The sequence below is a fragment of the Mustela putorius genome, unplaced genomic scaffold (genome assembly GCF_011764305.1).
Source record: "Mustela putorius furo isolate JIRA1106 unplaced genomic scaffold, ASM1176430v1.1 tig00004007_pilon_pilon_pilon, whole genome shotgun sequence".
Lineage (NCBI taxonomy): Eukaryota > Metazoa > Chordata > Mammalia > Carnivora > Mustelidae > Mustela > Mustela putorius.
The window spans coordinates 13,150,171-13,178,066 of record NW_025422145.1 but is presented as its reverse complement, the minus strand read 5'-3'; the positions used below and the strand labels follow the sequence as shown (position 1 = coordinate 13,178,066).

Sequence of the window (27,896 nt, the reverse complement as noted above, 5' to 3'; positions counted from 1 at the left end):
TGGGCCCAAGTTGAGCTTCCAAGTCAAGCCTTTCTCTTGGCTCTACTAAGGTGTCTTTTCACATCGTGCTCTTGGCCGGCCGCAGCCCGGAGGGCGCTTCCTCGCGGGAACCTACAGTTCAGAGTCCGCAGACACTCTCGTGGCACCGCCTGTCCTGGACACCCGGGGCCACCTGCTCCGCGGCCAAGGTTCGGCTTTGGTCGCCCCTAGTCTTAGACTCGTGGATCCGTCCGGGCCAGACCCTGCGCTCGCTCTGATTCCACTGCCGGGTTCTTGTCTCCGTGCACTTGGCACCTGGGCTTATCTTGTTCCTTTACTTTCATCGTCTAGCGTGCTCCTCCCGCGACCACAGGCTCCCCGCGGACAGCGGTGTTTCCCTGTCTGCGCCGCATCCTCCACACCTAGCCCAGGGCCAGCACGTGTCAACACGGCCGGAATGGCTCAGGAGCCGGCCCGCGAAGCCCACGGCCCTCAGAGGTGCGCAGCGCGCAACGCGCCCAGAGCTCCGCCGCCCGGACTTTTCCTGACGCCCGCATCCGCTGGGGCTGAGAAACCCCAAGGCACCCGGCGGTCACCCGACCCCGGGGCGGGGCCCGGTAACTCCACCTACCGGGGGCGGAGCCTGTAAGCCCCACCCCTCGGGCGGAGGCGCCTCCAGAGCCGCGCCCCCTGCGCTCCTCTCCGCGGTCCGCTCCACAAGCCTGACCAGCTCCGCAGTGGCGGTGTCCTTGAGGACTTGGCCACGTCCGAGCCCTGGGGGTGGGGGCGGCTGCACTGCGGGCAACGGGACCTGTGCGGATACGGCGGAGGGGACCTGCTGGAACGTGCGCTGTTCTGGTAAGGGTCCGAGTCCGCCGTGAGGGCCCCGGGGAGGCGGGAAGGCTCGGGGTCCGCTGTCAGCCCGGAGTGCCAGGCGCCCGACTCGAAGTGAAGCTTTCCTGGAAATGCGTCAGAAGAGCCGAGACCAGCCTGACCAAACCGCCGGAAAGAACTTCCAGGCAGAAGGGCTTGACGGCTGCACTGAGACAGAGCAACACTAGCTTTCGGTGTCCTTTCCTAAACCTCGGCCGGGGCTTTGCTTGGTCTGTAACCCTGCTCCTGGCCCGCCGGGAGCGTGCACCATTCATTCGTTCATTCATTCATTCATTCATTCAGGGAATGCTTGCTTCCCTCCTGTGCCTCTTGCGCAGTCCCTGCCCCTGGGAACCCGGTGCTGAGTGGAGGGGACAAGTCCTGGCCAGGTGAGACTTACTATCGGGGACTTACCATAAGGGGACTTCCCTTAACTAAAGTGACTTTGCAGAGAAAAGGGCTTATTGAACATTAAGTCCCTTCAAAATCTCCCTGGTCTTTGAAAAATACACTGCCCTCCCCCAGCGTTACCTGCTAACAGATGAAAAGTTGCTGGATTGTTACTTATTTCCCCAAGTGATAAACACACTTCCAAAGGAGAGACTTTTAATAAAAATCCACCTATTGGGGGGTATATTTCAATATCTCCTAAAATTATTTTGAAAATGCACACAAACTATTCTAGGCATTACCTTAGAATTCTTTTTAAGTAGTTGGTGCGTTTAAAAAAAACCAAAAACAAAAAGCTAACTTTATTTTTGTTTTTGTTTTCTGATTTAATAATTCTTTTTTAAATTCTTGTAAAGATTTTATTTATTTATTTGACAGAGACAGTGAGAGAAAGCACATGCACAAGATAGGGGAGTAGCGGCCGTAGCCCCTAAAATAAAAAACTGAATTAAAAAAATTATTAGGGGCGCCTGGGTGGCTCAGTTAGTTCAGAAGTTGCCTTTGGCTCAGGTCATGATCCCAGGGTCCTGCAGTCAAGGCCCACATCAGGCTCCTTGCTTAACAGTGGGGAGCCTGCTTCTCCCTCTTGCACTGTCTGCCACTCCCCCTGCTTGTGCTCTCTTTCTCTGTCAAATAAATAAATAAATAAAATCTTCTAAAAATTTTTTTTTAATAGTTCAGGGGCACTGGGTGGCTCAGTAGGTTAAAGCCTCTGCCTTCAGCTCAGGTCGTGATCCCAGAGTCCTGGTATCAAGCCCCGCATCGGGCTCTCTGCTTGTCAGGGACCCTGCTTCCCTTCCTCTCTCTCTGCCTGCCTCTCTGCCTACTTGTGATCTCTGTCTGTCAAATAAATAAATAAAATCTTAAAATAGTTTAAAAATTTTTTTATTTTAATTCCAGCATAATTAGTTTCAGGTGTACAAGGACTTGACTTATCAAATGTGAAGATATTTTTTAAGTCTGGTGTTAGTCACTTAGAGCACCTGACTGATGGAAGTCTTCTCTCAGATCTTTTCAGAGATGGCAAAAGAAAGACAAGTTTTCCTGTATCTTCTATTTCCATAGGATTTACACATTTAGAACAATTCAGGGCAAAGAGAGAAATCCTTCTCCAGCTCTGGAAAGATTACTGTAAAGATCTCTGTTATCCGTTATTAAATAGGGTCTGGTTATTCCCGAGGCTCAGATGCTTGTCCCTAAATCACGTTAAGTAACATCTTTACCTGCAGCTGTGACCCCAGTGTTTTCCTGTGGTGCTGGCAGTAAAGGACTGCATTGCGGGGTGTGGAGGGCACAGCCCTCACTGAGGACCAGAGACACTGGGGGTGTTGAGAGCACAAGGTAAGCCTTGTGCCCCACTCCCTATTTATTTGGTGTCTGTAAATTTGTGTCCCCTCCCCCCTGCCCCAAGCCTCTCATCTAGTTTGTTTCACTGGCCCCAGAGGCCTGAGCTGTAGCCTCAGCTTTGCCATTTGCCACCAACTGTATGCCTTCAGCATCATTTAATGGAATCTTTTCTCCCTACTGAACAAATCTGTCCATGGTTTTCCACCGCTCTTTGAGCTCCATGCAGACATCTTGCCCCCGGCACCCGCCCACCGTCACATCTTCTGCCCTCTTCCTTTGACCTTCAATTTCCTTTTTTTTTAAAAAGATTCTATTTATTCATTTGACACAAGCAGAGGGAGTGGGAGAGAGAGAAGCAGGCTTCACATGGAGCAGGGAGCCCGATGGGAGGCTTGATCCCAGGACCCTGGGATCATAACCTGAGCCAAAGGCAGACGCCTAACAACTGAGCCACCCAGGCGCCCTCAAGCAGACAACTTGACCACAGCTATTGACCCTGAGCTAGAGGCACCCAGCTAAGCCCTGTAGGGTACAGAAGCTATGAGATAGTATTTATTTTAAGCTACAATGTTTTGGGATCCTTTGTTAATAGCAAGAAGTAACTGGGGCGCCTGGGTGGCTCAGTGGGTTAAAGCCTCTGCCTTAGGCTCGGGTCATGATCCCAGGGTCCTGGGATCGAGCCCCGAATCGGGCTCTCTGCTCAGCAGGGAGCCTGCTTCCCCCTCTCTCTCTGCCTGCCTCTCTCTCTGCCTACTTGTGATCTCTGTCTGTCAAATAAATAAATAAATAATCTTTAAAAGGGAAATAGCAAGAAGTAACTGATACACCTCCCTTGCTGCTTTCATAGCTGTAACCATTCTTCGTGCCAGTATCCCTGGATTTACCGTTTGTTTCTGACTGTGCACTTGACGTTGCTACCTGGATGTCTTGTAAATGCCCCAAAGTCCTCGTGTTCAGGACCAGACTCATGCAGTGGCTCTGTGGCCTTCCTGGCTGCGTCCTTAGTGCCTGGACATAGCCAGTCCTCGACACGTGGCTCCCGTGAGCCTTCTGCATCAAATCTCTGCGTCCATGGTGTTCTCTAGTTTGGTAAACGTGGGACGGTCCATTCAGTCACTCAAGCCAGAAATTGGGATTTATCTCGGATCCCCTCACTTTACCTCCTTCTCAGATCTCGTCAGTCTCCAAGTCCCATAGGGTTAATATCCTAAATATTTTTCAAATCTGCCTGTGTCTCTACTTCACTGCTTGTCATCCAGGTCCAGGCCACTGTCGTCACCTGCCAAGGCCATAGCAATGGCCTGTTTTTCTCTCTCTCTCTCTCTTTTTAAAAGACTTTATTTATTTATCTGACACAGAGAACACAAGCAGGGGAGCAGCAGGCAGAAGGAGAAAGTAACAGGCTCTCCACTGAGCAGGGAGCCCAACATGGGACCCCAGGATCATGACCTGAGCGGAAGGCAGGTTCGTAACCAACTGAGCCATCCAGGCACCCCACTGGTTTCTCTTCACTCACATTTTTTCTTTTAAAGAAATATTTTAAGTGTAATATAGAAACGTGCACAAACCAAGGATGAAGTATACAATGAATTTCCACCAAGTGAGGACAGCCCTTGCATTACCCCCTGACTCTGGTGCCCCCTTCTGGCCACTTTCCTCTCCGGTAATCACCATTTTATTTATTTATTTATTTATTTATTTTTAAAGATTTTATTTATTTATTTGACAGAGAGAGACCACAAGTAGGCAGAGAGGCAGGCAGAGAGAGAGAGGAGGAAGCAGGCTCCCTGCTGAGCAGAGAGCCCGATGCGGGACTCGATCCCAGGACCCTGAGATCATGACCTGAGCCGAAGGCAGCGGGGTAACCCACTGAGCCACCCAGGCGCCCGGTAATCACCATTTTAACTTCCACCCCCCCCCCCCCGCAGATACCTTTGGTCTGGTTTTGAACTTTGTGTAAATGAATCACGGAACAGGATTTTTTTTTTTTTTTTTAAGATTTTATTTCTGGGGCACCTGGGTGGCTCAGTGGGTTAAGGTCTCTGCCTTCCGCTCAGGTCATGATCCCAGAGTCCTGGGATCGAGCCCCACATCAGGCTTTCTGCTTGGTGGGGAGCCTTCTTCCTCCTCTCTCTCTGCCTGCCTCTCTGCCTACTTGTGATCTCTGTCTGTCAAATAAATAAATAAAAATCCTTTAAAAAAAGGATTTTATTTCTTATTTCTTTTTTTTTCTCTTCAAAATATTTAACTTATTCATGTGAGAGAGAGCAATCAAGAGCATGAGTAGTGGGGGAGAGGGAGAAGCAGGCTCCCCACTGAGCAGAGAGCCCAACGTGGGACTCCATCCCAGGACCCCAGGATCATGACTTGAGCTAAAGGCAGACACTTAACCAACTGAGCCACCCCAGGTGCCCCTAAGATTTTGGGTTTTTTTTTTTGTTTGTTTGTTTTTAAGATTTTATTTATTTATTTGACAGAGAGAGATCACAAGCAGGCAGAGAGGCAGACAGAGAGAGAGGAAGGGAAGCAGGCCCCCTGCTGAGCAGAGAACCCCATGCGGGACTTGATCCCAGGACCCCGAGATCATGACCTGAGCTGAAGGCAGTGGCTTAACCCACTGAGCCACCCAGGCGCCCCTTTAAGTGATCTCTAAATCCAAGATGGGGCTCGAATCCGGAACCCCAAGATCAGGAGTTGCATGCTATACCAACTGACCCAGTCAGGCACCCCAAGGAATTCTCCATCTTGCTTACTCCACAGTGGGAGACCAAGTCAATCCACGTGTTGCTTCTTTCCCAAACGGTATTCCCTGTTGCTTCATTTGTTCACCCCACCTACCTAGACAGTGGGTGGTTTTCAGTTTGGGCTACGTGTAGTAGTACTTGTAGGTCTCGTGACCATGGATGTGAGTTACTGCTGGGTTTCTACCCAGGAGTGAATCGCTGTGTCACAAGATATGTACATGTTCAGCTTTAGAATATTCTGCTACAGGGGCACCTGGGTGGCTCAGTGGGTTAAAGCCTCTGCCTTCGGCTCAGGTCATGATCTCAGGGTCGTGAGATCGAGCCCCGCATCAGGCTCTCTGTTCAGCGGCGAGCCTGCTTCCTCCTCTCTCTCTGCCTACCTGTGATCTCTATCTGTCAAATAAGTAAATAAAATCTTAAAAAAAAAAAAGAATATTCTGCTACAGGGGCACCTGGGTGGCTCAGTGGGTTAAAGCCTCTGCCTTCGGCTCAGGTCATGATCTCAGGGCCCTGGGATCAAGCCTCAGCATCTGGATTTCTGCACAGCAGGGAGCCTGCCTCCCCACCCCTTTGCCTGCCTCTGCCTACTTGTGATCTCTGTCTGTCAAATAAATAAATAAATCTTTTAAAAAAGAAGACTATTTTGTTACACACTTGTGCACCATTTCCCCTCTCACCATCTATAGATTCATCTTGTGTAAATCTTGAGCTGGACTTAGGACCAGCCATCTCTCCAAGGGCCCTGATTCTTATCATTGGCCGATTTCCCCCCACATTATAAAACATTCTGAAGAGGCGCCTGTGTATTTCAGTCAGTTAAGCATCTGACCCTTGATCTCAGCTCAGGTCTTGATCTCAGGGTCGTAAGTTCAAGCCCTGCCTTGGGCTCCATGCTGGCTTTAGAGGCTACTTTAAAAAAAAAATTCGCAAAAATTGAATTTGTGGGGACACCTGGGTGGCTCAGTTGGTTAAGCCACTGCCTTTGGCTCAGGTCATGATCCCAACGTCCTGGGATCGAGTCCCACATCGGGCTCCTTGCTCAGCGGGAGCCTGCTTCTCCGTCTGCCTCTGCCTGCCACTCTGTCTGCCTGTGCTCACTCTGACAAATAAATAAAATCTTAAAAAAAAAAAAAAACTGAATTTGTGAAAAGATGAGAGAAGTAAAAGCCAATGGAAGCTCTACATTTTCCCCCCACACCCAGTAAAGTCCGAATATAAAAGATTCTGTGGGAGAGACCACAAGACATGTAGAGGGAGTCTGAGGGCTGGAGAGTGGGGGAGGGAGACTGCAGCAGGACAAAGGGCTGTAAATATCAGCCAAAAAGGCCACCAAAGGCAGGTGCTCTGGTGCCACTGCCATTTGCTCCCATAAGGGGCCTCAGGTAAGGGTCCTCTGGTGCTAAGCCAGCGCGATGCCTTCTGAGACCCCCATCCCCATCTGCCTCAGTGTCTTAGGCTTGTAAGTGTGAATGTAACCTGAAACTCTGCTGAGACTGGGGGACACTTTAGGGATGAGATGATAGGAGGTGGCCACACCAACGAAGGTATTTTGGGGTGATGACACTGTTCTGGTTTCCTAAAAATGCACAAGTCTCTAACGAAAAAGTAACTTAACTTATTTCCACACCAAAGGATCAGCCGGAGTGAGTCTTGAGCTCTTAGCCTAGTTTTACTAGCGTGTCCGCTCCCTGCCTGTACTGTCCGCTGTCTAGCTCCCAGATCAAGCCAGTGTTCCGGAAGTTGGGATGTGGGTGATCCAGGAACATTTCCAGTCTACCCTTTTACATTTGACCGGGTGTGGGGTGGGGAATGGGGGTGGTTCTGGCCTTGGAATTCACAGCTTGCCTGGCCGAGGCAGAAGCTGAAGCCGCTGGCCTTGACGATCATGGAAGAAAGCCCTTGGTGTTGCTGCCTGGGAAGGAGCCTCGTGGCCTTCCTGACCGTGACTCCAGTGGGCTCTGCTCTCTCCCTCCCTTCTCCCTTTAAAACCCCAGCCCCCTCTGCACAGACCAGTCGGAGCTCAGCTCTTTCCCCAGTTGTCAGCGGTTACCGAATAAAGCAGGCTTTCCCTGCTTCGACTAATGTCTGGTGGTTTGGTTTTGACCCAGCACGTTCCTTTCCCTCCGTCTGTTTTTATCTTGAGCAAGGAATGTGCCACAGAGGGGGCAGGGCGGCAGCGCACGCTTCACTCCCGTTTTTGAAACAAAATTCAGAACAGGTGAGTGTCGGGGGCCAGACGGGGCGCCGGGCCCTCATGCAGACAGCCTCAGTTTCCCCACGCGGGACGCCGACTCCAGAGCTCCCGGCTGTCCGCCCCACGGTCCTCACCGCCCCGGCTGTCCCCCCCGCACGATGGCCACAAGGCGGCGTAGCGAGAGCGCCGGGAAGCCGGAAGTTGAGATGGGGCAGCCGGACGGGAAACGCGGGCACACCGGCCAAGGGCAGGAGGCACCAGCGTTAACCTCCTCCCTCGGCGCAGCTGTCTCTCGTGGGCGCGGACGGGAGCGCGCAGGCCGGGGCGGAGCCCTGGAGGCGCGCACGGGCCAGGTTGTCGGGCTCCAGCCAATCACCGTGGCTTGCGTGAGCGCGTGGGCGGGGTGGCGGCGTTGCCTGGGCGACGCGCTCCGGCGTCCGTGTTCCGCCCGCTAGGGCTGCAGGAGGCAGGGGGCTCGCTGGCGTCCCGCGGCGGGGAACGCTGGCTCGTGCTGCCGCCAGGCGTCAGGGCACCGGGCTTCGGGCTTGCTGCTGGCCGCGGGGGCGCCCATGCCCTGCTCTCCGTGGCCCTGGGCGTTCTTAGTTATTTTCTTCAAAAAAATTTGTATTCCTGGGACCCCACCTATGGGATTTCCCCACCTATCCGCTCTCCTTTTCTTTTTCCGTGCTTAACGTTTGCTCTGTGCTTCCTCGATTATTCCTGTTTTTCCTTGGCCTCTCTCACGTTCCTTTATTTCCCCTTACCGCCTGTCCTCCCTAAGGCTGCAGAGAGGTCTGCATTACCCCGTCTCCAGCCTGGCTGAACAGCCTTCATGACTACATGCTCTCCTCCCTTTACTTTTTAAACATTTTTTCCCTTCTTGCTTCATGTGATTCCTTTTTCTAGTTTTAATTATTGTGAGCATTTTTGTGAGGCCGAAGTCAGTTCTCAGGCTAATCTCTGAAGGTAGATCCCATGATTTATTTACTGAAGTTGATCTCTTCTTAAGCTCAGTGAAGCCGCCAGATGCGGGAGTGTTTGCTGGTCCACAGCTCAGATAAGCGTCTCCATCCATGATATAGCTATCCTCGTGACAGGCTCCGGAGGTGAGTACATCCCTGGTGCCCCAGGAGCTAGACAGCAGGTGTTTTCTGCTGGAGTTGTATGGAGTTCTTAAATTTTTTATTTGAATTGTCAACATTTCACATCAATGCAATTCTTCTTCTTCTTCTTCGGCTTTTCTTGAAAAATTCTCAAGCTTTGGCAATATTGAGCCCCCAGCTGCCCCCTTTGAACAAAATATGATTTCTTGAGGGCCCTGCAGCCCCTCCCCTACTACCGTCTTGCACCCAAGCCACCGGTCATTTGTGGTGCTGCCCACTTGTTCGAGGCATTTAGGTTTTTGATCTCTGCTTTCCCTGGTGCCTTTCTGCAGTCTTTTAGGGACTGCAGTTCCCACACAGCAACTGTGAACACTCTTTCTCCTAGACCTGCGCAGTCCTAGAGCCAGCCCTAGAGGTGTTTCCTCTCATCTCCAAGAAGGGGCTAATGTCTGTCATATAGTAAGTGCTTAATACATATTTTCCGAACACTTAAATAAATGTTGAGACTTCATTTGGTCTAGTTTAGGTGATTCCCTGGTGGTATCCAAACTGCTGGGCTTCCCCAGTATCCCTTTTGTCTGGTAGAGAAACGTTTGCCCGTGAATCAGGACACACCCACTGTGTTGGGACTCGGTGCACAGCTAGAGCTGATGTGGGCTGAAATGGGTCACCTCAGGAGTGAGTCCCCTTACTCTGGACACTGGTCATGGTCCATGTTGATGGAGAAACAGTCACGGACTGAGTTGTCAATCTTTTTTCACAGCCCCCTGTGACTTCTCAGTTTATAGCTCTCTGGCTTGACAGCGGTATTGACTTTGGCTACAACTTTGGATATCCCTCTTTGCCTTGAGGATTAAAACACCTGGAAATACTGACCAGACCCCAAGGCTAATATTTTTTGTTCATCAAGGTGACAGAAGGCTATATCAGAGTTCAAAATGCTACAGGAGCAAGTGGGGACCATGTACAGCTATGTGAGAACGGCCCCCGAATGTGAGGAATATGAGTCCGGGGTTGCCCAATGTTCTGATTTTTCAAGAAAATCGATTTTATGACAAATATACTAATTGTTAAATGTTGGAAACTAAGTTTTAAAGAAATCAAACCCCTGTGGGCCCACATAGTACACCTGTAGGCCAGCACAGGGCCTGCCTTACAGGGTGAAATGGATACATGTCAGAGGACTCTGATGGTCGGAGGCCATAGTTATAGGGAGGTTCCTGGAATCTGACTCCGGAGCTGGCCCCCCTCTTCTGACACCCATCCCCTGTGCCCTGCTCAGGGGGGAGATGAGTTCTTCACCCTAGAAGTGAAGCAGTCTCTGAGCCTCAATTTTGGGAGCCTTGGCTCTCAGGGTCCGAAGGGAAGGCCAAGACTGAGAGTTGGAGTCTGGGAGCCTGTGGATGGCTGGGTCAGACCCCATTACCCCTGCTACACTCCCCAGCCTGGAGATGGAGGTGGGGAGAGGAGTCTAGAGGAATCTCACATTGGTCCAACATCATTTCAAGGATTGGGGCACGGGGGTGAGGGTAGGGCCTCAGGGTGTGGGGCATGGGGCTGAGGGTAGGTTCCCAGGCCTGTTTACTAAGTTTGTTCTGAGGGAGACAGAACTCCATGCCAGTCTTGGGGAGAGCCCAAGACTCTCCCCTGCTCACTGGCCTCAGGGCCTAAGGTGAAATCCAGGAACGTCTCCATGGAGACACCACAAGACCTCCAGAAGCCCTGTGTGTCGAAGAGGACCATCGTGCCCCTCTCCCCAGGAGAGTGTCCTTCCTTCTGTGAGAACAGCTGCAGTGCCCTCTCTGAAACGTCAAATGTCAGAACCTTCCAGAGAATGTATTTCCCCGTTCTGGCATCCCTGCTTTGCTGGTTTCACAAGTGCACACCAGGTAAAGTGATCGTGAGCGGGCAGTGAGGATTTAGGATTCACCTCCCGGCTGAGATCAAGTGCAGCCCCGCTCAGGACCCCAGACCCGGAACCCTCGAAGCCAGGAACCCTGTAGGGCTGCAGCTGCGTGGGGAACGGGATCTGGGAGGGACTTCCTGTTGTCCCTAATCCCAGTCTCCACCCGGCTCCCGGCCCGCTGCAGGCTGTGGAGTCTCCGTTCCCCGGGGAAGGGGGCCCCCCCACCGTCCGAGGTGCCCCCTCCGCCTCCGCCTCGGTGAGAGGGGCGCCAGGGAGGGTGCCTGATCCTGAGATCCTTGTGGGTGGTCAGCTGGCAGGAGGGGACGGGGTCAGAGGTGGAAGGCTTCAGGCTGGTGGGGAGAAAAAGGGGCCTGGACCCAGGTTCGGGAAGGGGAAGGATATGGTCTGTCCAGGTCCGTGAGGAGGATGGACTTGGCAGGTGGTTGCAGTTTCGGGCTGCTCAGTTTCTGCATCCCAGGCAGGGCCAAGTCAGGTCGAGTGCGGGGTGTGTGTATCCAGGGCCTGGGAGACGGTGGGGCCTTGATTCTCCCACGGAGCTGGCTGTGACGGGTGTGGCCACACCCAGCACCTGTTTATAGGATCTCTGCAGTCCTTTCGGCTCCTGATGGCAGGAGAGACAGACGCCGAGTCAGCCCTGACTTTCCCAACTGGGCTGCTCAGAGATGCAGAGTTCTGGCTTAAGTGACAAAGGGGACGATACAGAGTAGCATTCTGTTAAGCGAGGGACCAAAAACCATCCTAGGGAGTGAGGTCACTGGAAGGCAGCTGGAAGGTTTATTTCTTTCTTTTTCTTTTTAAGATTATTTATTTATTTATTTGACAGCGAGAGATCACAAGTAGGCAGAGAAGCAGGCAGAGAGAGAGGAAGGGAAGCAGGCTCCCTGCGGAGCAGAGAGCCTGATGCGGGACTCGATCCCAGGACCCTGAGATCATGACCTGAGCCGAAGGCAACGGCTTAACCCACTGAGCCACCCAGGCGCCCCTGGAAGGTTTATTTCTGATTGGGACCACGGGTGGGTCTGGTCCTGCGTGGGGGATTTTCACACTGCTTCAGAGGTACCAGGGAGACGCTGGCTGACTTCTTCCTGCTCTTCCAGGCTCCTGGCCAGAGCTGGCAGGGGTTGGCCAACGACTCAGCTGTGCTTCCTACCTCTGAGATAGAAATGTCTGCGGATGGCGGAGGCACCCGGGCTGCCCAGGACAAGGAGAGAGCCCGAGAGGTATGGACAGGGTGCTGGGTAAGGGATGCGTGCCCTGGAAGGACAGGGAGCAGGAGGAGACTTTCAAGGCAAGGTGCCTAGACCAGTGGAAGAGTTAGGCTCACCGGGGTGCAGAGCTGGTGGATGGGGGTGATGGGAGGTGGAAAAGGTGGTGGGAATCGACAGCTACCAAGTTTCTCTGCTTTGCCTGGTGAGTTCAGTTGTCATTTGGCCAAAGGCCATACAAAATAGCAGGGAGGCTGCATGGGGCATTCTCCTGGTGGGGTTCCTCTCCGAACGGTGTCCAGAGCACGCAGGGAAGCCTCAGTTTACCCTCCCTTCTGCTTTGGACCCCATCTCCATTCTGGGTCTAAGCACCTAGTCCTTCATGTACCTGTTGCCCACATGTGTAATTATAACCTTCGGTGGCGGTGGTGGTGGGGGCGACCAGGGCCATTGGGCTTGGAATCAAAGGAACATGAGTCACCTGCGGCCAGGTGTGTGACCTTGGGCAAGTCCCCTGCCTCTGGGAACCAGGTGTGTCATCTGTAAAACATCTGTCATGTGCCTGCTGTTCCCACAGGCTGTTCCAGGCGGTTGGGAGGCTCTGAGGTGGTAATTAGTGTAATACAGAAAATAGAAACATCCACAGCAACTAGAACCTAGGTCAGAGAAACCCTTAACACCTCAACTCGCATTTCCAGGGGTTGTAGGTTCAAATACAAATCAAGTGCAGATCTTGCTTGACTTGCGACGAGGTTACATCCCGATAAACCCATTGTAAGTATCAGAAGTTGAAAATGCATTTAACACAGTAACCTTCTGAGCATCATGGCCTAATCTCCCTCCTTCAGACGTGCTCAAAACACGTTAACATCAGCCCGTAGTCAGGCAGAATCTCCTCCCGCAAAGCCTCTTCCATAATGAAGTGGTGAGTACGACCGTACTGAAGGAGAAACACAGTTTGTGGGTCGTTTCCTCTTGTGACCGCGTGGCTGACCGGCAGCTGCGGCTCCTGCCGCCTCCCTCCCCAGGGACGACCGAGCTGCAGATCACTAGCCCAGCAGAGGATGCAAATTCAAAACCCAAAGTACGGTTTCTGTGGAATGGATATCCCTTTTGTACCGTCGTCGGGTCGAAAACTGGTTAAGTTGAGCCGTTGTAAGCCGGGGACCGTCTGTATCATTTTCGTACCGCAGAAGCACAAAGAAGCCCCTGCACTTTTTGCTTCCGCTTCCACGGTGCCTTTGTAACACCCAGTGGGCCTCACGCGTCCCTGACATTCTCTGCTGCTGTTGGAGTCCGTCAGCTCACACAGGAGAGGAGTAGTAATAATTATTGGCTCCACTCTGTGTTTATCCAGAATGTTCCAGAGCGCACAGCTCTTTCTCACAGGTTATCTGTGTATGAGGCAGAGCAGCTGAGTCTTGGAGGCTGCCTGGCCCAGGTGGCTCCCTGGCCTGAGGGTCTTTCTCTTTGAGACCCTAATGTAGATGGAGGTGGAGGTGGCACAGGGAGAAGCCTGGCGGGTCCCTGAGCTGCGGAGGCCAGTGAGGCCTCACCGGGGGCCTCCCAATGCAAAGAAAGTGACTTGCCCCAAACTCTCGAGGTTTGTGTTGCCTACTTGGGGCTGAGCAGCTAATGAGGGGCCGGCCTAGATTTGAACCCTGGTTGCCTGACTCCAAAGGCTCTTCCTCCCCATCCCAGGGGCTGGAGCTGGGGCTGGTGTGAAGTGGGGGGACACTGGAAGTGCCATGGCAGTGGGTGGTGCTGAAGGGGTGAGCTGGGAGGTTTTCCCTCTGTCGGATGGAGGCAGGCCCAGGCCATGGCACAGTTAGTGGTACCCTTGGGCCTTTTTCTCCAAAGCCCAAAACTCCACATTGAGTCAGGCTGGAAATGGCCCAAGGCCACATGATACCTCCCTGTCATCTCCAAGAAATGGTGGCTCTGGCGTTGACTTGTGAGTTGGCTACCCTTGAGTTCCACTTCTCGCCAAGCCCTGATGGGCTCTCTGACCTTGGGCTGTTGTCTGACCTCTGAGCCGGGATCACAGTGTCCTGTGTCTGTGTAACAACCAGCATTTATTCCCTCAGTTTGAGAGGCCGGGGTCACAGTGTTGGCGGGGCTCCCTCCCCAGCCTCGAGGAGGAGGCTCCTTCTGCCTCTCAGGGTCTGGCGGCTCCATGTGTCCTGCGGCTTCTGTCCCCCAGCTCTGCCTCTATATACATGTGGCTTTCTCTGTATTTCCATGTCTTTTCCTCTTATCAGGACACCAGTGATCGGATTTAGGGCCCAGTCTAAATGTGGGATGATTTCCTCTCAAGATCCTTAACTAACCCTGAGCTATGGAGCCGATCCTTAACTAATTACATCAGTGGAGAACTTTATTCCAAATAAGGTCATGTTCTGAGGTTCCGAGCGACATGAAATCTGGGGGGACACATTCAATCCACTGCACTCAGTTTCCTCATTGTTAAACAGGAACAGGCCGTGCTGCTGTGGGAGGCACGAGGCTGGAACTGAGAAGAGGCATCTGCCCCTCGCCCGACCCCGAGCCTTCCCTTCTTTCCTTCGTTCCCTGGCTGCCTCGGCCTTGTGTCGGTAAACCAGAGATGTGTGGGTCCCCAGGGCCAGCAGAAGGAAGCAAGGGCCGCTCTTCAGGCTGTGCCTTGGATCTGGGTGTGTGCGGCCCCTGCCAGGACCTTCAGGTGCGGAGCTCGGCTGGGTCTCCTGTTCTCTGCCCACGTACTGATGGGGGCTGTCGTTCCTAGGTTCTGGGCCATGGGCATCCTTGTCCAGAAATGCTTTCTGAGTCGGAGGAGATGGTGCCTTTGGGAGCCACTCGGGAGTCACTGCACATCAAGATGGAGGCAGAAGAGCCACACCCCGAGGGGGCATGGCAGGGGGATGGGGCTCTGGGAACGCCAAGCTGGGTGTCCCTAAGCCAGGGCTCTAAGGAGAAGGCTCTCTTCCTGCCTGGTGGAGGTGAGGACAGGGATGGAGAAGGATGTGGAGGGAGGCTCTTTGTGGGTGGCAGCTGTGGGGGGAGGTGGAGGTTCATAGCACAGGGGGTCAGGGCATGAGCTTTCCTGCCATGGAGATGCCCGGATGTCTGCCCACCTGCCCCTCAGAGGCCGCTCCTGCGCTACCTCAGAGCCTGCTGACCCTCTTCTTGGGTCGGGTTGGGGTGGATTTGGAGGCAGCTCTGGTGTCCCCTGGGGTCGGCTCAGGGGCAGCAGCGGGGCCCAGCAGGGTGAGGTGGCCGCCCTGAGGACCTCTCTGCTCTCTCAGCCCTCCCCTCCCCCCAGATCCCTGTGTTCTCTCGAGAGGGGCGGACCAGAGACCGCCAGATGGCTGCGGCGCTGCTCACCGCCTGGTCCCAGGTCAGTGTCCCCGATCAGGTGCACGGCTGGACGGAGAGCACAAGGACATGAAGGAGTGGCATCTCAGACGGGGCCTCGTTGTCTGGATCTGGGGGCTGGAGGAGGGGGGCGCCTGGACATCCTGAGCTTTGACTGTGGTGCCAGAAAGGGCCTTTTCTTTGTGTTTTATCGTCTGTGGTACACAACTGCTTTGTTTTTTACACCCCTCCCCCACCAAAAAAAAAATGCCCCCCTTGGGTGGCTGTCCTGTTTCACCGTCAGATGGGAGCACAGGCCTTGCTTGGGGCAGTGGGCTAGGGGCCAGGGGCAGGGGCGGCCCTCATCTTGGAGCCATTCCCCCCCCTCCCCGGGTGTCCCGGCGTGCCCTGGAGAGTGGGCATTTTGTGTTGCAGATGCCGGTGACTTTTGAGGATGTGGCTCTGTACCTCTCCAGGGAGGAGTGGGGTCGGCTGGACCACGCCCAGCAAAGCTTCTACAGGGATGTCCTGCAGAAGAGGAACGGACTGTCCCTGGGTAAGGGCCCGAGCCTGTGCTGGGGTGGCCACTTCTGAGGCCCGATGCCAGAGGTGGGGCTGTCCTGCCACCCCCTCCTCCCCCCATCTCGGGCTTAAGCTTCTCAAGCATCCACGTGGGCCGCTCTGTTCTCCCTGGTGAAAGACACGCGCTCTGCACTGACCTGGAGACCACGAGCCACTGGCTGCTCAGCACCAGAAATGTGGCTGGAGTGCCTGGGCTGATCCTTGATTTGCTTTTAACCGGTCAAGTTTGAATTATCGTAGCCACTCGTGGCGAGTGGCCACTGCGCCAGGCAGCGCTGGCCTTGCGCTTCTGCTGCCTGGTCCTTCTGCGGTGTTGGGCTGCTCCTGCCACCGTCCTGCTCCTCCAAGCCCCACCTGAGAGGTGTGTGTGTGGAGAGCTTGGCTGCCTATCGGGACTTTGTGCCAGGGGATGGGGGGTCCTGGTGCCAGCTCATCTCTCCAGGCCCCCAGACCCTGAGCTGTCACATCCACCCCAAGGGGCCTATCCTCTCTTCAGACGGGCCTTGGGTCCCTCATTGTTTCTTATGGTAAATCAAGTCCCAGCACCCCAACTTCTCTGTTTCAGACCCTGTTTTTGTTGGCAGAATTGAGAGGAGCTTCTGGCGCTCATTCCTTCATTGCCATTCAGTTCAATCTGCCTGTTTGTCTGTCAGTACCTACCAGGGGCATACTTGCTGGTCTAGGAGAGCCAGGGACTTGGTGATTTCACCTTGACCTCGGCGGTGGGCTTCGGAGTCAGGACAGCTCACGCCTTTAATTTCTTGGCTTTGCTCACCACCCATCGTAGCACTCCTCACGGCCCAGAGCGGCAGGCCCAGGCAAGTCCTGGGAGATCAGAGGGAACTCAGCACCCACCTGCAGCCCCACGGCCAGCCTCACAAGTGCCCGAAACCCAGGGGCGGGTCCCACACACTCCTCTCTTCCTGCATGGTGTGGTTTGGGCCGCTCTGCTCTCTGACTTGACCAGAAGCCCCAGGACCTTGCCCCAGGGGACTTGGCCAGGGGGCTGCTGGTCCCTGACTTCTGGGCCAATGGCACCCCTGGCCTCTTCTCCCGGGCCCTCCCCCTGGGCTTCGGTCCACCACTGTCCCTCCCCCAGGAGCCCTTCTTGCCCTTGGTCTGGAGAGCTGCGGGCCTGGAGACATTGCTGGGCCTGCACCTGGGGGCCTGTGTGACAAAGGGGGTTATCAGCAGCTGACCTCACCTGGCCCCTCTCCTTTTGCCTCTGGGGCTCATTCAGGGAAACAAGGTGGAGCCCACCTCAGCCCTGAGGAGAGTGAGTCAGGCAGTTCCCCTACAGTGCGCTGCCTACGGGGGGCTGGACTCCGGACCCCATGCGAGTTTTCAGCTTGTGTCTTTTATTTATTTATTTTTTAAATTTAGCTTGTGTCTTTCTACTCCATGTTTGCAGAGCTGCCTCCCCATTTCTGCCTCTTCGTTTGGGGGGGTTGTCTCCTGCTGTGCAGCATGGGGGTTCCACAACTGAGCATAGCATCTCGTGTCTCTCTTCTCAGCAGGATTTCCCTTCAGCAGACCTCTCTGGGGCTCCCAGGGACAGGGCAAGGGTGAGGCATCGAGCTCGAGCCAGCAGATGGGAGATGACAAGGAGAAGACAGGTGTGTGCAGAGGTGACAGGTGGGCAGGCGCTGTGGCACGGGGCCGTGGGCTCCTTGCTGTCACTCCCGGGTGCCCCTTGTCAGCACGGGCTCTCTGTTGCTTGGGGTGCAGACCCATGCCAGGGACAGGGCTGCCGGTGTCCTGTCCTCTGCCGGGGTGGTGGCTTTTCCTTCCAGGGTCCTCGCTCTTACCTTCCTTTCCTGAATTCCCCTGGGTCCCTCACGGAAGTCTTTCTGTCTTGCTGGAAACTCTTTCTCCAGGAGCCATTGAGGCGGGCAAGGAGGAGCCGGCCCCATCCCTGGCAGCCCTGGGGGATGTGAAGGCTTCCAGAAGCAGGATGGGGAGAGCCCCGGGGGACGTCCAGCCATGTGGGCAGCAAACCGGCAGTGGCCAGAGCTCAGGACAGGCCAGAGACGGTGGGCAGCCGGGTCCCCTGCAGGAGATGCCGGCAAAACCGGCGCCACCCAACGCCAGCCTCACAGAGAAAGCCAGAGAGGGGCGGGTGGGGGCCCCCGAGAGCAGCGAGGAGGGCCTGGTCCCCGACGGTGACGCTGGCAAGAAGACGTACAAGTGTGAGCAGTGCGGCAAGGCCTTCAGCTGGCACTCGCACCTCGTGACCCACCGGCGCACGCACACGGGTGAGAAGCCCTACACCTGCACGGACTGCGGCAAGCGCTTCGGCCGCAGCTCACACCTCATCCAGCACCAGATCATCCACACAGGCGAGAAGCCCTACACCTGCCCCTCCTGCTGGAAGAGCTTCAGCCACCACTCGACGCTGATCCAGCACCAGCGCATCCACACGGGCGAGAAGCCCTACGTGTGCGACCGTTGCGCCAAGCGCTTCACCCGCCGCTCGGACCTGGTCACCCACCAGGGCACGCACACAGGCGCCAAGCCCCACAAGTGCCCCGTCTGCAGCAAGTGCTTCACGCAGAGCTCGGCCCTGGTCACCCACCAGCGCACGCACACCGGGGTCAAGCCCTACCCATGCCCCGAGTGCGGCAAGTGCTTCAGCCAGCGCTCCAACCTCATCGCGCACAACCGCACGCACACGGGCGAGAAGCCCTACCACTGCCTCGACTGCGGCAAGAGCTTCAGCCACAGCTCCCACCTCACTGCCCACCAGCGCACCCACCGCGGCGTCCGGCCCTACTCCTGCCCCCTCTGTGGCAAGAGCTTCAGCCGCCGCTCCAACCTGCACCGGCATGAGAAGATCCACACGACAGGCCCCAAGGCCCTGGCCATGCTGATGCTGGGGGCGGCGGGGGCTCTGGCTGCACCCCCACCTGCTCCCACTTAGGAGGCGGGGGGGAGGGGAATGCGCGAGGGCAGCGTGAGAGGGGTTGTGGGAAGGGAGTGGGGGGTGCCGGCATGGGGCGGGGCATGGCAACACAGGAGCTAGGGCGAGGCGCGGGCACGCTGGCTACGAATTAAAGGCCTTGGAATTCCACCCACCACTTGTGCTTGGTCTCGTGGGGCCCTGGTGGTGAGCGTGGCTGAGGCATCCCTGAGTCATTGTCCTGGGGGCTTGGGTACTCTTCCCAGCCTTGACCTGTCATGGGGCCAGTCCAGAGCACCCAGAACTGAAGTCAATGAGCAAAGGCTTCTGGGCACAGAGAGGTTTCCAAACCTGATGCCAGCCAGCCAGTTGTGAGACCGTGGATCCGCGTGGAGGGGTGGCCTGCTGCTGTTGCTGGCATCACTCTTGTCCCAGGGGCATGGCCCACTGAGCCCAGCACCCTCTCTCTGCTCTTCCGTTTGGGAGCTGGAGCAGACCTGAGCCAGCTGGGAACTCATGCTCTGCCGCCCCCCTGTCTCCTGTCTCAGGTACTGGACCCCTGTTTTGTGACTGGACATTTTCCATGCATTTCTACTGAGGCCCAGCTATAATCCAGTGAGGATTCCTCCCTTTGCTAGGGACCACTGTCCCTCCTGGTGCCTTCTGAGGCTGCTGCCAGTTCTCTCTGCTACTTTTCACCTCCGTGGCTTCTTTGTACATGTCCTTTATGATTTGCCCTACCTGCCCCTGTCTGGCTCTTTTACTCTTGGCCTTCTGCTTTTTGATCTCTGTACTTCTGTTTTCTCTTCTCTCCGCCCCCGCCTTTTTCCCCCCAGGGAGGAATGGGCTCAGCCTGCTTATTACCCAGGATTTGCAGGTTGGCTCCCAAGATGACATTTGGTTCTGACACTGACTGACCTTGAGGGCACCCGCATGTGGGAGGCCATTGAGCCTCTACCTGCCTGCCTGGGTCACGGCGCTGGCAGGGTGGCTGCAGCCCAGGCTGGCTCCTGGCTCCCACAGGAGCTCGAGCAGGAGAGGGGACTGACAATAGTCATAACTGCTAGTTGAGGGGCCAATTGCCATGTGTATGTCACTTTTAGTCTCTACAACTCTGAGCAGTGGACTCTGTCCTGGTCTTATAGATGAGGAAACAGCCGAGAGAGAGCTCCAGGAACTTAGCCAACAACCAGAGAGCTGCAAGCTGGGGTTTAGGTCCAGGGATTTCATTGTGTAAAGAATACCCTGTTTCCATGCAACAACTACTGGCTGTCTGGTGCATGTTATGAGGTGGGGTGGTCCAAAAAGGATAAGTCAGATTGTTGATTCGATCTTCAGGGGTGCTGGACTCAGCTGAAGATGGCAAGTCGGAGAGCAGGTCATCAGCCAGATGCCAGGAAGCTGCTGACTAGTGGGAACCTGTGCAGAACTTGGTTGTGCTTGGGAGGTCTCAGTGGGATCTAGGGCCGGGTCACTGGCTGGACTGGTTGAATTAGATGGCAGTTCTTGAAGACATGAGAAAGAAAGCTGTTTTCTCCCTTCACCTTGTCTTCATGGCTCTCTGGTCACTCAGAAATGGAATTTCTCAGCTTGGCTCAGTGTAAGGGGCTGAAGGGGGCTTGTTCACCTAAAGCAGGCATGCTGCTTCCAGAAACTTGTTTTCTGATGAAAAGAGGCAAAAAGGACACTTATTAACTTGGTACTAGTTTATTTGCACTGTGGATATGCATTTGCTTCCTTGGGCTTTTTTTTTTTTTTCTTTTTTTTTTTGAAGATTTTATTTATTTATTTGACAGAGAGATCACAAGTAGGCAGACAGGCAGACAGAGAGAGAGAGGAAGCAGGCTCCCTGTTGAGCAGAGTCTGATGCAGGGCTCGATTCCAGGACCCTGGGATCATGACCTGAGCAGAAGGGAGAGGCATAACACACTGAGCCATCCAGGTGCCCTGCTTCCTTGGGCTTTTATGGCCAGGACTTGAACCACTGAGGTCTGTGGAGTGAGCCAGAGGGTTGGTTAAAGACTCCACTCTGGCCTCTGAGGAACTCAGAGACCTGGAGAAACTGTTTCCCCTTTTCATAGCACCGTCAAGAGGAACGTGATTCCAAGGGCCCCGTGAGTCTCAATCCACATTTCCCTAGAGACCCACTCAGAGGCCACCATTCTGGGATAGAGCTGGAGAGAACATTTTATGAATGGAACTTGGCAATTTAGGAAACATTTGGCAAGATCCATTAAGACAGCGGAGGGAGTGGAGATGCCGTGGAAGGGCCTAGGGTGTGAGGCCGAAGGGTGTTCGGGACTTGGGGGGTGATAGAGAGATAGCTGACTTCTGGGTGGACGCCAGGGAAGGGTCTTGGTGTCGCTGGCCTGCTTCTTCCCGGCTTCTGCTCTCACGGGACCTCCCAGCTTCGGCCTTGGAATGCCCCCAACTGGCTGCTCACGCTTCGCCTAAGTCTTCGCAGTCAGAGGGAGGGCGAGGGAAGAGGCGCAGAATATTCCTCGCGGGCTGCCCACCCAATCCTGTGCGCCCCAAGGCACCGCCCGGGTCCTTGCTGCAGGGGGTGAGGCCCCAGCTGGCCCTGCTGCCCTCCCCGGCCCGGGGGCTTCTCCCGCACTTGGGTGACTCCGCGGGGAAGCCAGGCGGTGACACTGGAGAGGGGCTCGTAAGAGGACGACCCTCCCTGAGGGTCCTTGCAGGGAGGAGGATGGTTTTCCGGGAGGCCCCGCCCCACCAGCTCCTCCCTTAGCCTATCAGGGAGCGGGGCGGGAAGGGGGCGGGGTCCAGCAAAACCGTCCAGTCACGACCCTTTTTCTCCCCGTCACTCCCCAAGCGGCACGGTTGCCCGGCAACATCCGAAAATCTCCGCTTTGACGCTCTGCGATTTCCCTTCTGCCCGGTGGCAGTTGCCGAAGAGGCCAAAGACGCGGGGCGGACTCCTGACTTCGCCAACGCCCTAGCTTTCACAGCGGGCCCTGGGCCTACCACCGAGATGCCGAGCCTCCTGCGGTCCTAGAGGGGACTCGGGAGAGCGGGCCGCTTCCGGTTTCGAGAGATGCCAGTCCCGGCGTCTAGTTGCCGGCTGGGAACTCGGGGAGCCGGATTCCCGCAGCCCTCTGTGGCCGCCGCGCTGGAGCTCGGCGGGCGCGCGGACAGCTCCCGCCGGCGTTCTAGCACCTTCCGAGCCCCGGAGCAGGGCCCGACAGTGGTGCTGGGGAGAGCCGGGAGGGAGACCGCGGTCCTCTTGGAGGGGTGAGGAGCTGGGGAAACGGAGGTGACCAGTGCGAGGGGAGTGGGGGTGGCCCTGGGGGCGTGCGGAGGCGGGTGAAGGGCGGCGGGACGTGAAGTGGGACTTTGCTGCTTTCATTCATCCGTTTATCACATGAATGCCTGCCTTCCAGGTTCTTTGCCAAACGTTGAGGAATACGCGATGACAAAGCCAGACGAGGTCCTTGCCCTAGAGGCTTCTGGTCAGGTGAGGGAGACTGATAAGCAGATAAGTGACACACGTGGTTTTCAAGTAGAGACAAACGCCAGGAAGGAAGGAACGGGCGAAGCGATGGAGGGGGATAGGAACCGACTGTCAGAGCGGGCCGCTTTGAGGCGGGAACATTTCAGCTGCGACTTGGAGAATGACAAAAAGCTGTTTTACAAGGATTTGGGGGCAGAACCTTCCAAGCAAGGGGAGCAGAATGAACAAAGGCCCTGCCATGAGGAAGAGATTGATATACTGGGAGCTGAAATGAAACCTCTGGTGGGTGGGAGGGAAGGTGAGAGGTGCCTGCAGGAGGCTGGCAGGGGCTCGGAAGGTGCTAGAAGGTGAGACTTGCCAGGGCTGTGTTCTGATGTTTCTCCTTGGTATAGGGCAGAGGATGGAGAAAGGGAGGTTATGAAGATGATCCAGCCTTTCTCATCTTCGTGTTCCTTTGCCAGCCTGTGATGTGTGGCCCGTCAGGCTTTCTTGCCTGGGTTGCAAAGACAGCACTCTGTGGCCTGCACCTCTGTCACCTCCTGGAGGACCCCAGTTTTTCTGTTTTCAGCTAAGAAATTTCCAGGCCAGTCATGGAGATTAATACTACCATCCAAACGGCCACCGACCAGAACAAGTTGGGTTCAGATGTTCAGGGGAAAGTGGAAAAAGTGCCTGGAGGGCCTAAATCCCAGCACCTCTCCTATACCGTATGCTCCTGTGGGCATGCCCCTGTGACAGGTTCCTGGCGATGGTCGTTCCCTGGTACTAAGCACTCACTACTGAGCTCTTCCTGCGTGTAAGAGTTAGTGCTGGGCTTGTTTACATCATCCTTATAGCAACCCTGTGAGGCAGTGAATCAGGATTCAGTTCCACACAAATAATAGGTAGGCAGCTTATGATGGAACTGGTGTGGCAGCCCGAACCCACAAAGTCAACAGGCCTGCTGCTGTACCACCATTCAAATGCTATCTCATATCCCAAAACAAGGAGTAGGATCTTCATACATGCTGGTTTTTAAAATGTAAACCAAATGGGAATACTATGTACAACTTATCTTAATAAATCTGAAGTTGTAGATGAAAGGGATGATTTCCTAGAAAAGTGAAACTACCGGGATGCCTGGGTGGCTCAGTTTGTTAAGCAGCTGCCTTCGGCTCAGGTCATGATCCCAGCATCCTGGGATCGAGTCCCACATCCGGCTCCTTGCTTGGCAGGGAGCCTGCTTCTCCCTCTGCCTCTGCCTGCCACTCTGTCTGCCTGTGCTTGCTCTCGCTTCTCTCTCTATGACAAATAAGTAAATAAAATCTTAAAAAAAAAAAAAAAGTGAAACTACCAAAATGTAGTCAGGATGACAAGGAAATTCTGAGTATCTAATATCCCATGAGAGAAATTATAAAAATAATTACTTTTATGTTCTGTTTTTTAAAAGATTTTATTTATTTATTTGACAGAGAGACAGTGAGAGAGGGAACACAAGCAGAGGGAGTGGGAGAGGGAGAAGCAGGCTTCCCACCAAGCAGGGAGCCCAATGCGGGGCTCAATCCCAGGATCCTGGAATCATGACCTGAGCTGAAGGCAGACACTTAACGACTGAATCACCCAGGTGCCCCTATGCTCTATATTTTAAAGCTTGTTTATTTAAGAGAGAGAAAGAGTGAGCACAAGTGGAAGGGGCAGAGGGAGACAGAGAATCTCAAGCAGACTCCATGCCAAGCATGGAAACTGATGCTGTGCTGACTTCACAATGCTATGATCAGGACCAGAGCCAAAACCAGGAATTGGTCGCTCAACTGACTGAGCCCATGCAGTGCTCCTAATGTTCTTTTTTTGCTTTATTTTTTTCAAAATTGCATTTATTCATTTGAGAGAGAGCACAGTGTTGAGGGGGAAGGACAGAGTGAGGGGAGAAGTAGACTTCCTGCTTAGCTGGGAGACTGACTCAGGGCTCCATCCAAGGATCCTGGGGTCATGACCTGAGCCAAAGGCAAAGGCCCAACCCTCTGAGCCACCCAGGCACCGCTGTATTCTATTTTTTTTTTTTTAAGATTTTATTTATTTATTTGACAGACAGAGATCACAAGTAGGCAGAGAGGCAGGCAGAGAGAGAGAGGAGGAAGCAGCCTCCCTGCTGAGCAGAGAGCCCGATGTGAGGCTCAATCCCAGGACCCTGGGACCATGACCCGAGCTGAAGGCAGAGGCTTTAACCCACTGAGCCACCCAGGTGCCCCCTTGTGTTCTATTTTTAATGAAACAAAACAAAACAAAACACTTCTTACTAGGCAGTAATCTCATTAGGATATACACTCTGGTTGTAATAGATGTTCAGTACAGCAGAAGTTTAAACATGGTATCTATTTCTTTCTCACATCACTGCCTGGGTATAAACCCAGGCCTAGTTTGGTGGCTCCACAATCATCAGGAGTCCAGGCACTTTCTGTCTTACTGCTTCGATACCTCTGGGTATTACTTAAGTCTGCATGGTCTGTGTCCAAATTCCTATTAGCACCTAGGAAAAAGAGAATAGGAAGACAGGACCCATCCCTTTCTAGTAAAATACATATATCACGTCTGCTCACATCTCATCACCTTTAATTTAATTACATGGCCATGCTTAGCTGCAGGAGAGGCTGGGAAATCCTTATTCTTATTTTTTTTTCTTTTTAAGACTTTATTTGAGAGAAAGAACAAGCTGGGGTAGGGAGGGGCAGGGGAGAGGGAGAAGCAGGCTTCCTGCTGAGTGGGAAGCACTACATGGGGCTCGATCCCAGGACCCCTGAGATCATGACCTGAGCAAAAGGCAGACAGTTTAACCAACTAAGCCACCCAGGTACCCCTACTCCTTATTCTGAATGGCTATGTGCCTATTGAAAAATTCTTACTATAGGAGAAAAGTGATATTAGGGAACAGCTAGTAGTTCTTTTGCTGCAAATGAGAATAAATGCTCCTTAATATGAGCATGGATATATATCAGAGACACAATGGGTAACTGTAAATCATTAAAAGTATTTTCATGAAGCAAGAGAGTTATGTCTGTTGTCCTCAATTTTTTACACTGTTTAGAGAATTCTGTACTAAGAAAATAATGAGTATAAATTCTGGAAATGAATATAAATTTTCCAGAAAGAAAAATTAGACTTTTTCATTATTTATTGATTATATTTCCTAGCTAGAAAAAGAAATACTTTCAGGAAGAAAAAAAAAAAAAAAACGAAAGAAAAGAAGTACTGTTGGGTGGTCAGTTTCCATGTAATTGAATGCAAATAACTTGTCATTTACTGGCACTGGCCAATAAAATATATGGTAAGTGTGCCAGTTATTAATTTATTATTTCTCAGCCCACAATACACACATTTTTCCCGCTTTGTGGTACTAGAGCCTTTCTCCTTTGCCAGCCAACTTGATGTTAGCCTTTGCCAATAGAGGGCGACAGAAGAACAATCTAAGACTACACTTAGTTAAAAGGGGACTTTCAAGTTCCTTTTTTTCAGTGCGTTTTCCAGGGGACCAGCAGAGGGAGCCTAGGAGCATCCATTTCAGCAGTGGTCCCAGAACGTTCTTGACTCACACCCTCCAGCAAATTGTTAAAGCAGATGCTGGAAGGTGGATGTTTGTATAAATGACTTGCAAATACAGGAAACTGGAAATCGTCTAAATGACCCAGAGTAAGGAACTTTAAATAAAATTTGGGGGATGCCTGGGACTCAGTCAGTTAAGCAGCTGCCTTTGGCTCAGGTCATCATCCTAGGCTCTTGGGCTTGAGTCCTAAATTGGGCTCCTTGCTCAGCTGGGAGCCCGGTTCTCTCTGCCTCTTCCTGCCACTCTGCCTGCTTGTGCACTCTCTCTCTGACAAGTAAATAAAGTCTTCTTCTTCTTCTTTTTTTTTTTAAGATTTTATTTATTTATTTGTCAGAGAGAGAGAGAGTGAGCACAGGCAGACAGTGGCAGAGGGAGAAGCAGGCTCCCCAAAGAGCAAGGAGCTGGATGTGGGACTCAATCCGAGGACGCTGGGATCATGACCTGAGCCAAAGGCAGCTGCTCAACCAACTGAGCCACTCTGGCGTCCCTAGTCTTAAAAAAAAAAAAAAAAAAAGTAAATAAATAAAATAAAAATTGGAACTTCGATACTATGGAATACTATGCAGCCTGCAAAAAAGTTGCATTTTATTTGTACATGGTGATACAGAAAGATACCATTTTTATTTTTTTTAAAGATTTTATTTATTGGGGCACCTGGGTGGCTCAGATGGTTAGCATCTGCCTTCAGCTCAGGTCATGAGCCCGGGGTCCTGGAATTGAGCCCTGCATTGGGCTCCCTGCTCAGTGGGGACCCTGCTTCTCCCTCTTCCTCTATTGCTCCCCTTGCAGTAAATAAAAAAACATTTTATTTATTTATTTGGCAAAGAGAGCACAAGCAGGGGGAGTGGCAGGCAGAAGCAGAGGGAGAAGCAGACTCCCCGCTGTGCGGATAGCCCAACATAGGGCTCAATTCTAGGACTCTGGGATCTATCTGACTGAAGGGAGACTCAGTAGCCCTAGAGATATCCTTGATAGACTTTTGTGTCAACAAAACATTACTTCCCATAGAATTATTCCAAATTTACACTAGAAATATCCATAGAGGTATAAGTGTAAAAACAGACTAAAATAATAATGTTCACTTCTGAATGGCCTTAATAGGAATATATTTTTACCTCCAGTTATTTTTGCCTTCAGTTAGTCAGCAAATACTGTGCCAGGCACAAATCTAGATGCTAGGAGTAGGGCAGTGAAAACGCTGACCTCACGGAGTTTATAGCCCAGTATTGGGGGACAAATATTACACAAGTATGTCAGGTAGTGCTAAAAGAGAAAAATAAGGTAGGGCAGAAGCATGGCAGGAGGCTGTTCACATAGGCTTAGGGAAAGCCAGTTGGAGGGAGCGACATTTGAGCAGATCGAGGGTGCTAGTTTTGTGGATACAGATAAATTTTCCGTACTTAATTCCGTACTTGCATAATCAAATCAAAAGACATCGCTTTATATTTCAGGAAATATGTATTTCCTGAAATACAGATATATATAGCCTTGTATATATCTATATATAGATAGGTATAAATAAGATAGCCTTATATAGAAATACAGCCTTAGATCTCCAGGTAGAGAAGAGTGTGGGAGCAGGTACAAATGCATGGGAAGGAGAACCCAGAGCTCCCCCACCGCCCCGCAGACGAAGCTGCTGGCGGGCGACCGGGGGGCTCCCCGGGATCAGGGTGACTGCGTGCGGCGTACTGCCACAACACCCCCGCCGAAGCTCGGGTGGGAAGATCGCCGCAGGAGGCTCCGCGTCCTTCGGGGGACTGCATTTCCCAAGAAGCTCCACGCCCCGCTAGGCGCAGCTAACGACTTCGGCGAGGACGGGACCCAAGAGGCTGGAAAGGAGTACCCCGGAGCCGAGCCGCGCGCATTCAACTCGTGGCTGGGCCAGATGCCGTTTCGGCCCACCAGACCAGCCATGGCTTTCCCTTTTCGCCTTTCACCGACCGGGGTAGGGTAGAGAAATAGGAAAAAACGAGTTTAGAAGCTGATCTCAGCTCGCGGGCATTAGGTGGGCGCTGCTACCTCCTGATTGGCCAACTCTGGGAATTCTCCTCGTTCATTGGCTATCCGTCAGGAAGAAGGCGGACTCAATGGGTGAAGGGCTTTTGGGGGCGTGTAGTTCGAGTGCTTCTTGCGGCGCATGCACTGTGTGGTTTCCCGGCGAGCCTCGCGCGAACTTCCGGCGCAAGAACCTGGAGACGGAACTAAGAA

At 53.4% G+C, this 27,896-nt stretch overlaps 1 protein-coding gene and 1 long non-coding RNA gene across 8 annotated transcripts; both read left to right on the top strand.

The window, feature by feature from the left end:
- The first annotated feature begins 691 nt into the window (after positions 1-691).
- ZNF205 (zinc finger protein 205) lies at positions 692-18,811 on the top strand. Of its 7 annotated transcripts, none has more exons than XM_045072027.1 (9): positions 692-837; positions 8,597-8,693; positions 9,076-10,579; positions 11,715-11,837; positions 14,587-14,800; positions 15,107-15,198; positions 15,591-15,711; positions 17,252-17,353; positions 17,615-18,811. In XM_045072027.1, exons 3-9 carry the CDS (start codon positions 10,505-10,507, stop codon positions 18,655-18,657), a joined length of 1,770 nt encoding a protein of 589 aa, XP_044927962.1. In that variant the 5' UTR covers positions 692-837; positions 8,597-8,693; positions 9,076-10,504; the 3' UTR covers positions 18,658-18,811. The 7 variants fall into 7 exon arrangements, with proteins under 7 accessions (XP_044927962.1, XP_044927963.1, XP_012910507.1 ...); XM_013055053.2 differs by lacking the exon at positions 692-837 and having other exon boundaries at positions 8,036-8,693; positions 9,076-9,149; positions 10,355-10,579; XM_045072028.1 differs by lacking the exon at positions 692-837 and having other exon boundaries at positions 8,035-8,693; positions 17,255-17,353.
- Positions 18,812-20,517: 1,706 nt separating this feature from the next.
- LOC123389704 lies at positions 20,518-23,599 on the top strand. The gene is made up of 3 exons (XR_006604333.1): positions 20,518-21,888; positions 22,038-22,111; positions 22,501-23,599. It is a non-coding gene; the product is annotated as an uncharacterized LOC123389704 (long non-coding RNA).
- The last annotated feature ends 4,297 nt before the right edge of the window (positions 23,600-27,896 follow it).